This window comes from Enoplosus armatus, chromosome 18 (genome assembly GCF_043641665.1).
Source record: "Enoplosus armatus isolate fEnoArm2 chromosome 18, fEnoArm2.hap1, whole genome shotgun sequence".
NCBI classification, from domain to species: domain Eukaryota; kingdom Metazoa; phylum Chordata; class Actinopteri; order Centrarchiformes; family Enoplosidae; genus Enoplosus; species Enoplosus armatus.
In genome coordinates this window covers 1,364,935-1,378,687 of record NC_092197.1, presented here as the reverse complement: position 1 = coordinate 1,378,687, position 13,753 = coordinate 1,364,935, and the positions used below count along the sequence as shown (strand labels likewise).

The window sequence follows — 13,753 nt, the reverse complement described above, 5'->3', positions numbered from 1 at the left end:
TATGAAATAATAATTGTTTTGAAGTCTTAAGTGAGACACGATGGTGTCAAGAGTATGTTCAGATGCTTTTACCTGCCGGATACAATAAAAAGTAGGTGGAAAACAGTTTTCCTGCGTGTTTATTTTTAGCCAGCATGGGTTTACATACGTGTGCACATCTACCTATGATTGTGGATATTTTATGCCACCAATGTGTTCATGTATGTTCTGAATTCTTGGTTTACATCATTGTGGCAGAATATTAAAATCCTATTAAAATCACAGGTCGAGTCAATTCCTTATTTAATAACAGTTAGCAGCCTCAGACTCAGCAGACACACAGTGAACAAGCAAAAACAAAAAAGACTCCCCTCTTAACTGGACGAGGAAAAACATCCTCTGATTCGTAGACAAACTTTTGGGAAAGAAAAAAGAGACTCCAGCGTGAACAAGCAGGCTTTAACATGATGAAGGGAGGTCTGACAGGATCTTTCAGTCAGTCCTAACCGAATAATCCATGAAGCTTTTATCTCTCTGCAGGCCGACCAGGCATCGCTCTGCCTGGGTAACAGGAGCTGGGTCAGGAGGTCGATTTGCTCCTTTTCAGCTGTCAATTACGTCGTTTTGTCGTTGGAAAGGCAATCCTCAACATAGCCAGCAGATGTCAGTGACACTGCAGTCTTCATTCAGTGGAGAGTCACACTGTTGGTTAAAAACATAACATCATCTACATGCAAATATCTGTTTAGGAATATAAGACTAGAATGTTTTCCAATTTATATCTTTACCTCCAGAGTCTGGCGATAACGCTCCGCTTGGCTGCAATCAAGAGAAGAAGAAGAAGAAGAAGAAGAAGAAGAAGAAGAAGACTTAAACCAATCAGAGAACACTTTACTGCTGCGTCTTGACCCAGCGACCAATAGGAAGCTTCTGTGTGAGCGCGGATACACGGATTTGTTGTGCCGACGGGAGCGCTGATATCTGTGTGTTTAGCGACAGTAACGTCTTGTTTTAGGTCCTTGAATCCACCGAGATGAGTTTGTCTCTGAGGTAAACCAGTCCGCGGCTCTGTGTGTCACTTCTGACAGTTTATTTTAAGGCAGCAAACGTGTAGCTAACGCTAGCTCACGTTAGCTAGCGTTAGCATGTTTGGCGCTATATCATCAGTGTTTGAAAACTAAAATGTCCGCTAAACTGCGATTAACTTGCTAGGTTACGCTTTGTTATGATGTTGCCAAGTAGCTAGCTGCTTGTTAGCTTACAGTACTTATTTCCTCGTGCTAATGTAGCACACTGTTTAGTTAAAAGTGAATTTAACGCCGACTGTTACAGTTAAATCTTGCTAACTAATGGTTCCCATTGAATGATCGTTAAACAGGTGTTACATTAAATTATGTGACTCATCAGATTCTATGACCTGATCAGGAATATCAGCTACAATAATTTATATTGCCACCACAAACGTGTTTCTCATACTGCATCTTGATAGCTGTGAACAAAGATGGGGCCTCCAGTGTTCAGGAGGGCCACACTTTTTGACAGCTGTGATTTCGGTGTACACATTGACAGTTTGAGTATTAGTGCTCTACAGACAGGCCTATTCACTACAGGTTGTGTTATCACAGCTATCTAAATTTGTGACCTCATCTAAATACTATGGAAGTTCCCTTTTTGGTTACAGCTAATAAGTATGTGAAAAAGTATAATATACATGTGGCAAAATAGCTGAAAATTCCTGATAGGGTCACAGAATTTGGTGCGAAACTGTCATCTGTCTTTCCAGAGCTGAACTTCCTGCAGACAAAACCAAACGCAAGAAGAGGAGAGAGCTCACCGAGGATCAGAAACATGAAATCAAAGAAGCTTTCGAGTTGTTTGACACCGACAAAGATAAAGAAATTGATTACCACGAGCTGAAGGTCAGCAATTTATTCATAATTCTGTGGGTGATTTTACAGTCAACAGCAGTTCAATGTATTGACTGTTTAAAATATGATACGTTCAAATTGTAATACTACTTACAGTTAATAGGATAAAATGTATTGCCGCTCTTGTTTTCCACTCACGGTGGGCAGGTGCAGTTCAGACAGCCAGAAGCCAAATTCTGAAATGTTGAGTTAACTCAGAAATGATGGCGATCAGCTGACATGTAGAGAAGTTATAAACATTCCTGCACTCAGATAATCAGAAACCTGGATACTGTTACAATGAATGCAGAGATGTACATAACCTGGTTTCTCTGAAAAAATCCAAACCAGGATACTAAATGTGCACGTAGACATTCTCATTTCCATGTAAATATACTGTTTATCACAATTTAAAAATCCCAACAGGTGGCGATGCGAGCACTCGGCTTTGAAGTGAAGAAAGTGGATGTTTTGAAGATTCTTAAAGACTATGACAGAGAGGGAAACGGCAAAATAACATTTGAGGATTTCAATGAAGTAGGTAAGTTTGCCTTCAGTTCAGTTGAATCTCTATGAGGAGAGACATAGAAATACATGTGATGGTCAAAGTGACGACGGCTGATGGAAGGGAGGAATCATGACACTCAGTATGAATAAATCTTTCACTGACTGATGATCAACCTCTCCGCAGTCACTGATCGCATCCTGGAGCGAGACCCAAAGGAGGAGATCATGAAGGCCTTCAAGCTGTTTGATGATGATGAATCAGGAAAGATCAGTCTGAGGAACTTGAGACGAGTGGCTCGAGAGCTCGGGGAGAACATCAGCGATGAGGAGCTGCGCGGCATGATCGATGAGTTCGACGCTGACGGAGACGGTGAAAGTAAGTGATCACACTGTGTTGTGTTATAATGAGAACTGATGGAAGGATCCAGTTCAACTCAATTTGTTCTCACATGACTGAAGCTTTCCTACACGGGGTACGTGGTGGACACATGGACAGACACTGTCCTGTCAAGGCTGTCACTTCTGAATCGGCCTGCTTCATTGAGTGAAAGTAAAAAGCTATAGGAATATAGGAATATATATGTTTAATGCAGATAAACAGACAGTAATCATTTTGTTGTGCACCTTTAACAGAAGACGGATCTTCTCAAACACTTTGTTTCTCTGTTACCATGTGGTGGAATAAATCAGTGGTTTTCACTGGCCTGATATCGTCTCTTCTTCAGCACCTGATGACAAAGTCGGACTTTATATTATTCTGTAAATAGTCTGTGAACTATGTAAATTCAGTGTATGCAATAATTGCCTAATCCACCATACACACGGCCCCTCTCGTTGATTATAGGCATACTCCTTTTTATGATTAAGTGGAAAAGAGGCACACTAATGTGTAATACAGGTACACAACATCACGGACATGAAGCTCACTACACAGTGAGAGGAGAGGAGTCACTGTGGATATTTGTAGATATGCCATGTATGCTATGCCTGTTTCTGGCCTCTAGGGGGAGATAAACCAGAATGGTTTTGACTGAATATGTGTGAGTTGTTTTCTGAAACCATGAGACGCTTTGCATTGTCCTTAAAATAATTACACTTATTACTAATATAATAAATAGTAATATAAGGTATTTCAGTGATATCTACACTGCAATCATTTGAATAAGAAAACATGTATCGGCATGCCTTTTCTGCAGCAGGTATTTTACCTGTCATAGCTGGAAAAGCAGCAAATTAATAACAATAATTATGGTTCTGTCACAGTAAGCTGGCGTGCTCAGCACCAGGGACCTGGAGGTGGAACACCACTCTTATTTCAGTTGTTAGTGTTTGATAATGGCCCCGGCTGAGGTGGTGTGCTCGCTGTTGATGCACACTTTATTCCAGCAGCCTCACTGGTACTGGATCGACTGGATTAGCTGCTTGTCAACAACAGAATCATTTTGTAGGCAAAAAGAACAAACGTTACCTTAATGTGAGTATCTGCAGCTGCTCTTTGTCTTATGTGATAGCAAACTGAATCTCTTTGGGTTTCGGACAAAACGGACATTTGAAGACGTCCTCTTGGCCTTTAGGGAATTGTAACGGGCTATTTCCACTCTTTTCTGGCGCTTTATAGTCCTTATGACAGATGGTTGCAGCCATAGAGACTCCCTAACTAACATAGGCTGTCTAATATTTTCAAAATGAGCGTTAATGTTACTCTCTGACTGAACTTGTGTTTTCCAGTAAATCAGGAGGAGTTCCTCTCCATCATGACTGGAGACTCCTGATGAGGACTTTCGGGTTGATTGGTCTGAGTGACTGAACATCCGTCTGTGTGGACATGAAGGTAGAAAATATGAACATGTTGAACAAGTGTCAGCTTCCTCCTGAGCGTCTGAGGTGGACTGAACTGCTCATTGGCCTTTTGGTTTATACTTGATTCATCACATTAAAGGAGTGGACTGTCGGGCTGGAGCCGGTCTGAGTGTCTTTAACATGTCTCTGTCTTAATAAAACTCACCTCCAAACTGTATCAAAGAACATGTCAGACTCTGATGGATCTGGTGTTGTTAGTCAAGTTGATTTATATTCCAGATCTGATGTTCACTTTGGTGTCAGTCAGCCAAACAACTGTTTTTATTGTTCATTCCTGAAGAGAGTCTGTGATTCTGTCTGACGTGAATGTTTGTTTATTTATTTTGTATTAAAATCAAATCGGTTTGCCAACAAGTCTTTTGTCAGCACTTTATTTATTTATGATTTTTAGTTTACGTCCGGAATATAGAGAACCCCATCCAAAAAAATACAAGTGTCAAAATTAAATTGAAAAAGAGTTGAAAAATAAAAAGTGAGCTGGATATACAAAAGAACATTAAGTGTTTCACATCCTAGCAGCGTTTGTCTGGATCCAGACCTTTGAATCCGCCCGGCTGGTTGCCTCTGGTGACCGCCCCCCCGGTCTCATCAGAGTGGAGGCGAAGTCGGACTGAAGGTGGAAATGGAGTGAAATGAGCTGACAGTTCTGTCTGATATGCAAAGCAAGCGTAGAGAGAGAGAGACCTTCCACACACGAGACTGCTGACCTTTTAGTCAGTGTGCATCTCGTCATTTTACGTCTCTTTAGTAACTTGACGTCTCTTTGTTGTCATTTTGCATCTCTTGCATGTCTTTTTTTTTATTTTGCGTCTCTTTTTACTTGTTTTAAGTCTCTTTTTACTTGTTTTACATCTATTTGTGTCTCTTTGAAGTCGTTTGACTTTCCAACAAGAAATGTTAACAGTCACTTGAATGTCTGCATTCCAGGCTGAGTTGCGTCCTCAGGACATCAGGTCTTTATGTCCTTGATATTTCCATCTACGCATGTTATGTCCAGTTTGCTGCATTCGGTCTTATACATTATGGCATGTCCTCCTTCATCCCTCCTGCTGTACCTCAGCTGTCCACTAGAGGGAGGCACTGGATCACGGTGACACTGAACAGCTGATCAGGAAATCAGTCTCTACATATTCTCTCTTCTCCATCGTGATGTTTACATTCACACAAATCAGAGCGGGACGTTTCTTTGGTTGGACATGAACTGCCAGCTTCACTTAGTCTTTTAATTATTGAGCAGCCGTACGTCTAATTAATAAGCGGCGTCACTTTAACGTCAACAAATGATGTAGCTGCATCAAATGATAAAAGGGATTCTTTCCACTCAGATAGCTGATGTTTAAAACCTCAAGGGACTCGAATCCTGACAGTATACATTAACATGATGAATGTGTTGAAATAATAAAGGCAGTTAGCCAAAGCTACCGTCACACACTGTACTCACAACAGAGCTGCAGAATACTGACCACAGAACCCTTTAGGCGGATCCTCATGAGCTCCCTGTTATTTGGCTCCCCGCAGACCTTCATATATCGACTCAGATGAAGGTCTCTGGTCTCTACTTTTCATCTGTCTCAGCCCCCGTCTGCTGCTGCTCAGATGATTAAGAGCACTGTGGTTAGCTAACCCAATTTGCTTTGGTAATAACTTGAGCCAATCACACAATGACAGAGCAGGAGACTCGGTTTGAAGTTTCTGAGGGAGACGAATGAAAGTGATGCAGTAATAAAAGGCTGAGGAACACTGTCTTGTATGACTGTGCGCACACACACACACACACACACTGCAGGGATTGTGTTGCAGTGAGTGTGTGTGTGTGTGCGCGCTCAGGCTGAAGGTCGGCAGCGATGTTGATTATCAGAACCTGCATCTGGTCGTTTCTGCCGGGACAGACATCATGACTTGCCCTTGCTCTGGCACATGCTCAGCTGTTGGTCCCTGGACCAGAGCAACACATGCTCCAGAAATAAACCAACCCAGTTCCTCCCCAGTTACAACCTCAAAGTCGCCCCCCTGTGGTTTGCACTATATGACTCTGCATACACACACACACACACACACACACTCTTTTGTATTGCTAGTGATCATCTGTGTTGATGAGACTTCTATAAATACATCAGTGTGGCGGACCTCGCCAGGGTCTGATTGCTCTATGGTTACGTTTAATAGCGTAGGTTAGTTTAGGCTCCACATTTAGATTAGCTAATGGGACGAGGCCACATTTACTGATGTTTTACACCGGAGTAAGTTTCACTTTGTGGATTCTGCAGGAAAGATTGAGAAACAACATCCTGTTTAATGAATACCCCGAGAGAAACCCACTAACAAGATCCTAAACAAAAGGCTTTACAGGAACGTTGGTGTCCAGGAAGCCAAACCTTTGTCAGAACTGAGTAACTGTACAACCAGATCTGACTTCTGGACTTCTGTTTATAGAAACCTAAGTTCAACAAAGAAACTACAAAACAGAGCTAAAAACCAGTAACTGTTGTAACGAGGCTAAAGCTAAAGCAACGAGTTAAAGCTAGCTAGGGAGATTGCTACAGCCAGTCTTAAGTAAAGGGACATTTTGTTTTTGTTGTAAAACATATAAAATAATATATATTTAGCATAAAACGAAGGCTTTGAAACTTGTCTGTCCCGCAGTTTGTAGGTCAAAATGTGAACCCCTTCACTGCCTTTGTAGGACAGTACGGAGTTTGAGGACTCACTATAACTGCGGTGGTGAATACAGTGAAGACTGAGGAACAAACCCCCTTTTGTCAGCCGTCCTGTTAATGAATATGCAGCATGTGCACGCCGCCAGAAGAGAGACCCACTAACAAGAGCATAAACAAATGGCTGCACAGATCGTTGTTACAGGGCAATTAGGGAAAATATATGAAAAAAAAAGACTTGCGGCGCCGTGGGCTGTAAAGGTCCATAAAGTACTTCACAATTCAGAAGCTAGTCGTCGGACCTTTCAGTCAGTTTGGAGAAACATGACGTGGAGCTTTATAGTTAGCAGGGATTAAACCCGCCAGCTACAGGAAAACTCAAACTAATGTAGCATGTAGAGTTAACACATGATATTACGCATGTTCAGCACAACATGTTCTACTGATGGCTGAAGTGAAACTCTTCATCTGTTCATTTTGTGGTTCAAAAATAGAAAACATTCCCGGTAAACAGGAAACACCATCTGTTATGTTTTTTTATAATTTTGGCAATTGCTAATTCCTCTTCTGATGTGCAGTTTGAGCTGCATAAAAATGACTGTTCCATTAACACAGTAAGCTTGAAATTATTTTATTTATTACTGAAAATAATAGCTAAAATGTGCAAAAAATATTATGAATCCTGGTGAGTAGAGCTAGACTTACCTGTCGGCTAATATTAGCTTATTGCCAATATTAGCATTTAGCATGTAGCCAGCATGTAAAGCCGGCGCTTTACATCAGTAAATGAAGTAAAGTGCATGAAACCTTTATTTTAAGTACATAATGTTACTCATAACCAGAAGCAACGGCTTCCTCATGTGACTTTTGTCGTTGCTCTGTAACGGAGCCGAGCACAAAACCTGAAATAAAAAATGACTTCCGTAAAAGTAAAATTAAGTAATACACAAAAGGCCGACGTTATTACAGTAACGAGTAGATGTAATTTGTTCCTTCCAGTTTTCGCAGTAGAAACCTCGAACGTGAACCTTTTTGTACGTGTCCTCATGTTCGCCTTCGGACCGTCTCTTTGGTAACCAGAGTTCAGCTCTTGCGTCCAGCTGTCAGTCATTAGGAGAGTTATGCCGACCATGTGACAACACTTACCCTCCGACCCTCACCGAGACAAGGGAACATGGATGGAGGGGGGGGGGGGTTTACTGCCGGTCTGGTTTGATCTGTGACGGCATGTTGACTGCATGTTCAACTGACTCACATGCTTCCATCAGTTATTTAGATGATTATCGTTTAAAAGGAAACTGAGACTCTCGCAGTCTCGTCCGAGAGAGATGTCGCTGTTCACGATGAGTGTTTATGACGTGTCAGCTGGGAGTGACACCGGCGTCCAGGTGGGGGCCGTGACCTTTGACCCTTCCCGTAAGAACGACCTCAACCTGCGCGGCCGCCGCGAGCGGAGCTGCGCTGAGAAATGACCGGCATCTGAAGCAGCTCATCAGTGTTTCATTCACGCTGTTTCAAATTACTTTTCAGATGATGCTGTCGTTGGGCTGAAATGATTCGGATTTGTTAGAAAATGAATAATAATAATAGAAATAATTTCATTTTTTTTATTTTTAGTGCATCCAAACATGAAACTTTATTGGACAAATATGTGAACACTTACAAGGAAACAGACATTCAGCTGCAAACAAAGACGTGAACATTTCTGTTTTCTATCATCTTTTTGGACAAAACGAGACATTTAAAGTCGTCGTCTTGATCATCAAATAATCAACAGGTGAATTGATAAAGGAAATAATTGTTGCAGCCCTGGACTCAAAGATTAAAAGGTTTTATTTGTCACATACAATATGTGTAGTGACATGCAGGTTGTGCTATAAAGGCTTGTAATAAGCAATAGAGAATAATAACTAGAATAAATAAATATATAAAGGACACGAAATCTAAATTATATGAGAAGACAAAAGTATTAAAGTGCCACAGTGAATATTGTCCGTACACTAAAACACGAGTTGTTCACGTTGTAAGTTGATCATAAAGTTAAATTTAGGAAACCAACAGCAGTGATGTGACGGTTCTACAGTTTATCGTCTTTAGTTTACGACAACATCAAAAGACAGTTAAACTTTACTGTTTTGATCATTTCTGTACAATAAATGATGACATAAATTATTATCTCACTTTGCAGAAACAACAGAAAGTCCGGACCTCCTTCGTGGAGCAGGTACACGAGGGCGGCGGACAGACCGGAGGGGGGGAATGCCTGGAGACATGCTGTGGATTGTGGACTATGCCTGGCAGTTGGGTGAGGATGGATTAGTTTACACACGCTCATGGCTTTCACGGTAACTTTATCTCCCCGACAGCAGCTTCGGCCGCACTGACTCTGCCCGACACTCAGGAAACTGAAAGACGGCGCAGAGTTTGTATGAAAAACAGCAAATCCCAGAGTCACACTATCAGAACCTGGAAGATGTTTCAGGTACAATGAAGCTCTGTTCCGACCGTCAGGTGGAGGTAAAGGTGAAGAAGAGGTGGAGGAGGACGAGTGCTGGAAGACTTTCTGCTTCCAGTAATAATATTTTGGGGGTCTTTCCCTGGACACATCTGGTTCCCTTCAGACGGAGCTTATTGCTTCTGTCGTTGCTTGTTTATGTTTCTCCAACACCTCATCCACCTCCTCCTCCATCGGCCGACACAGACGGTGAGCGTTAAACATTACGTATGGACGCCACACACACACACACACACACACACACTGTACATGAAACAAGCAGACCTGAACCTTCGCAAAACTCTTGATCCTGTTTCCATTGCACTTCATCGATAGACCAACTCGTTTTGTTTGCGTTTTTTTATGTGCAAATTGAAAAAGCAGCTGAAAGCAGGTGGATGGAAACACACCCGCTGAGAACATCACGGTGTTGTTTGACCTGACCCTGGAGGGATGTGTGTCGGCCATCTTGCCTGCCCTGATGCGTCAGATCAATGTGTTGTTATGAGATGGACAAAGGACGTGTTTCAATGAATATGTTTTTTAGATTTATCCATTAATTAATCGGTCTACGGACCGAGCGAGAGCACGTGGGCAGAAACATCAACGTGCATGTGCAGCGAGCAGTTTCCATTCAAGTGACTGGGAGCCATCTTTGAGTCGGTATCCAGTCCCTATCATACATCCCTGGTTGACACTGGCCCGAAGCTGACGCTGCTGCTAACTGGAGCTCATATTTTAACACCCACTTCGGGGACTGCAGCGCACAGTCACAGGTCAGAGCTCACTCTTTTGGTTCAAGCACAAACTTTTCCACCTGGTGAAAGTTTCGGTGCCTCGACTCTACGATGTTTATTAGATAAGAAATCCGTGATGATTCGGGTCCCGTGAGATCTCTCTCTTTATTGGACGTCTTGTACTCAAATTGTCAACACGTTAAAGTAAACATGGATCTACTGTCATGGATCATTTAACCTCTGAAAGACTGAGGCTTGTTGATGCTGGTTGAAGGTTTGTTTCAGCCTCTAAACAGACCAGAACTAGAATGATTTCCCTGACAGCTCCAATCTGCCATAATTCAATTTCAGCCCCGTGTTTCGCCTTCTTCCACTGTTAGCTTTTTCCCCTCCTTCCCACCTCTTTTCATTTCCTTCCTCAAGTCTAAATGGTGCAGACAGGAGTCTAAACAGGCGGAGAAGGGAGGGGGTTGAATGAACAGCACATTTCTTTTTCAGGAGGAGGTAAAGGATGGATGCAAACCAACGGTGGGGAAATTAAAACATGTGAATTTAACACACCAGGACATTTTACACATTCCTTCGAGCCTAAACGCTAACAAGCTGCCCTCGTCTCCGTCTCTGTGTGTTGTAGCAGAGAAATCATGCGCAAAATGTATTTTCAGGTAGAATTATCGTTTACGCTTCAACTGCTTTCATCTCCTTCAGCAGGTCCTCACTGACTGAAACCCACTGACCTGCAGTCTGCAGCGTGGAGGCTCCTGGAAAGCTGCTTTCAGTGGCAAAACTGCATTATATAATGATTATATCTTTGATTTGGACATAATGAGACCAAGTTAAAGTCCATTCTAGTGTGGACCAGCTGCAGGCGACAGTCAGGAGCTAAAATACAGCGAGTGATGTCTAAAGCTCACACTTCAATACTTTTCATACATCCAACACTGGATCAAACAAATGTGTGAGAGTAGCTTGTGGTAAGAAACGCCCAACCGGCCTCTTTTAGCTCATTCATTTGGAGGCTACTTGCGGGGCTAGTTGGTGAACTACTGTAGATGGCAAGCTAACGGCTAACACGCTAGCCAGAAAGATGCTGTCACTCTGAGCCTCTTTCTCTGGACTGCAATGTTTCCTTCCCACTGACATTTTGTTCTCAGGATTGTACTTCAATTCATTCAATAAAGAGTTTTCCATCTTTTCTTGAAGAGGGAAAAAAAAGCTGTTCAAGCTAGCGAGCTAGCTAACTGTCAGTTAGCAAGCTAGTTAGCTTGATCGCTAACTGGACAACAAGTTCTCACAGTTTAATCAAATGACTTGTTTGCACCATAACCGTCGACAAACCGAGTCACTTCATCGATAGACCAACTTTTATTGCGTTTTTTTATGTGCGAATTGAAAAAGCAGCTGAAAGCAGGTGGATGGAAACACACCCACTGAGAACATCACGGTGTTGTTTGACCTGACCCTGGAGGGATGTGTGTCGGCCATCTTGCCTGTTTTACTTGTCTTTGGCCTAGAAACCAGTGGGGGGGGGGGTCGTTGTTTTTGGGGCTTTTCCATGAGTCCGTCATGTTTCTGCTGCGATATTTGATGGATTCATAGATCATGGAAGTCAACCAAGCCTGCTGGTCTCCTTCCCTCCCTCTGACGGGAGTGGACAGCTGAGGGTAATCCTCAGACCAGCAGATGCTCGGTGTGCTGATATCTAGGACATACTCGCTGGTTTGATCTCTCTCTCTCTCTGCATGTGTAATGTGTAGAGCCGGCGGTCTTTGGAGCAGTAATCCTGGGCTCTTAGACCAAGGCCCACGGAGGCCCTGAGTGTCAGCAACACATTTCTCTCTCACACACACACACACACACACACACACACACACACACACACAGGCAGCATCACTGACACCTCAGACCTAAATATACCCTGAGTGACAACGACAGGTGACCCGGCTCCTCCACAGACCGGCCAGCTCGGACACAGGAGGTCACAGGGTATGAGTGTACGATTGTGAGTGTAACAGAGGAGTGTGTGTGTGTGTGTGTGTGTGTGTGTGTGTGTGTGTGTGTGTGTGTGTGTGTGTGTGTGTGTGCGTGTCGATGGGACGGAGGGGGTGGCGTTTGAGCGTCAGGGTCTGACGAGTGTAGACTACCTCTGCTCAGTGCGGACTGAGCTCAGATCCAAACGCAGCCCAGTTCTGGGTCCCCCCTCTTGTAAGCCAGCTGGTCTGGCTTGATGTCGCTTCGTTCACTTTCTTTTTTTTAAATCCTGTCTTGTTTGATACAAGGGACCGACTGAAAACACCCACAGCTGGAGCTGCTGGGAAACTTCCAGGTGAAGACAGAACAAAAAGCACCGGTGAGTCAACCGTAACAGGAGGAGTGGGTGATGGATGATGATGATGATGATGGTTTTAAATCTTCAGGAAACGTAGACACAGTTGGAATATTGTGAACTTTCTCTGGAGGGAAGAAGAGAAAACATGTTTATTAGACAGCAAAAAAGTGTTACGTGGAGACGGACTGATCATGTTTGACCACTTGGGGGCAGAAACACTGACTGAACTTATGAAGCTGACGTTAACGTCCAGCTGATACGGAGCAACGTCAGTTTTCATTTAGAGACGTTTTTACGGTCACTCGATAAATTTAAATGTGAAATATTTTAATATTCACTCTCTTTGAGCTCTGCTGTTTGTCAGCGCTCTCTGGTGGACAAACTATGTAAAGAAGAGACGTTTTCTCAGAGACCTCAAACACATTTTTCTGTACTGACATTTCCGTCATGTATAAGCCACTATATCTGCAACAAGCTAATATCAGCCGATATATCGACCCAGCTCTATTAATCAGAGCTGAGAGGAGCTGCAGAGTTGGTCCTTTGTTTATATAGAAATATTGATCAGTGCAGCTTTAAATATTGTTTGTTTTGTGAGGCAGCAGCTGGTGGAAGTACTTTCAGATGTGTTTGTATTCACCTGCAGACAGTTGAAGTGGTTTGTTGTAGTTGTTTGAACTGTGTGTCCTGATTGTGTGTGTGTGTGTGTGTGTGTGTGTGTCAACATCAAGGCAATCAACTGTAAAAGAATGATAAAATAATAGAAACTAATTTGTGTGTAATAATACCTTGTTGCTTGGACACAACAAGCTTTGTGAAGGCGTCACTTTGGGCTCTGGGTCATTGTGACCAAACAATCCATCGATTAATGGAGAAAATAATCAGCTGATTCATCCACAATGAACTAATAATCATTAGCTGATAGTTCAGAATGAGCTCGACCTCAACTCCAACAGTAAACTCCTGCTTCACATTAATGAGGAGGAATAATCCTCTAATGATGTATAATAACACTAAAACAGTCACATGGGACATTTTTTACGTTTAATACTTTAAGTACCTTTTCATGGTTATACTTACATACTTTGAATTTTAAACTTGCTTTGCCACATTAAATTCAAAAAGGTCAATTGATAAATCTCATCACGCAAGTTGATCTACTGAACTAATAATTTAGGAAATGATCAGCTCACCACGTGAACGCAGGATGATGTAGGATGCTGCTTAATACTGTCGATGGACGAATAGAGAATAATAATTACCAGTTGATTAATCACATTAACAAT

The 13,753-nt window shown here is 42.5% G+C and overlaps 1 protein-coding gene across 1 annotated transcript; it reads left to right on the top strand.

Moving 5' to 3' along the window:
• Positions 1-908: 908 nt before the first annotated feature.
• cetn3 (centrin 3) lies at positions 909-4,597 on the top strand. Its single transcript, XM_070924562.1, has 5 exons — positions 909-1,029; positions 1,763-1,898; positions 2,313-2,427; positions 2,578-2,769; positions 4,122-4,597. Exons 1-5 carry the CDS (start codon positions 1,013-1,015, stop codon positions 4,163-4,165), a joined length of 504 nt encoding a protein of 167 aa, XP_070780663.1. The 5' UTR covers positions 909-1,012; the 3' UTR covers positions 4,166-4,597.
• The last annotated feature ends 9,156 nt before the right edge of the window (positions 4,598-13,753 follow it).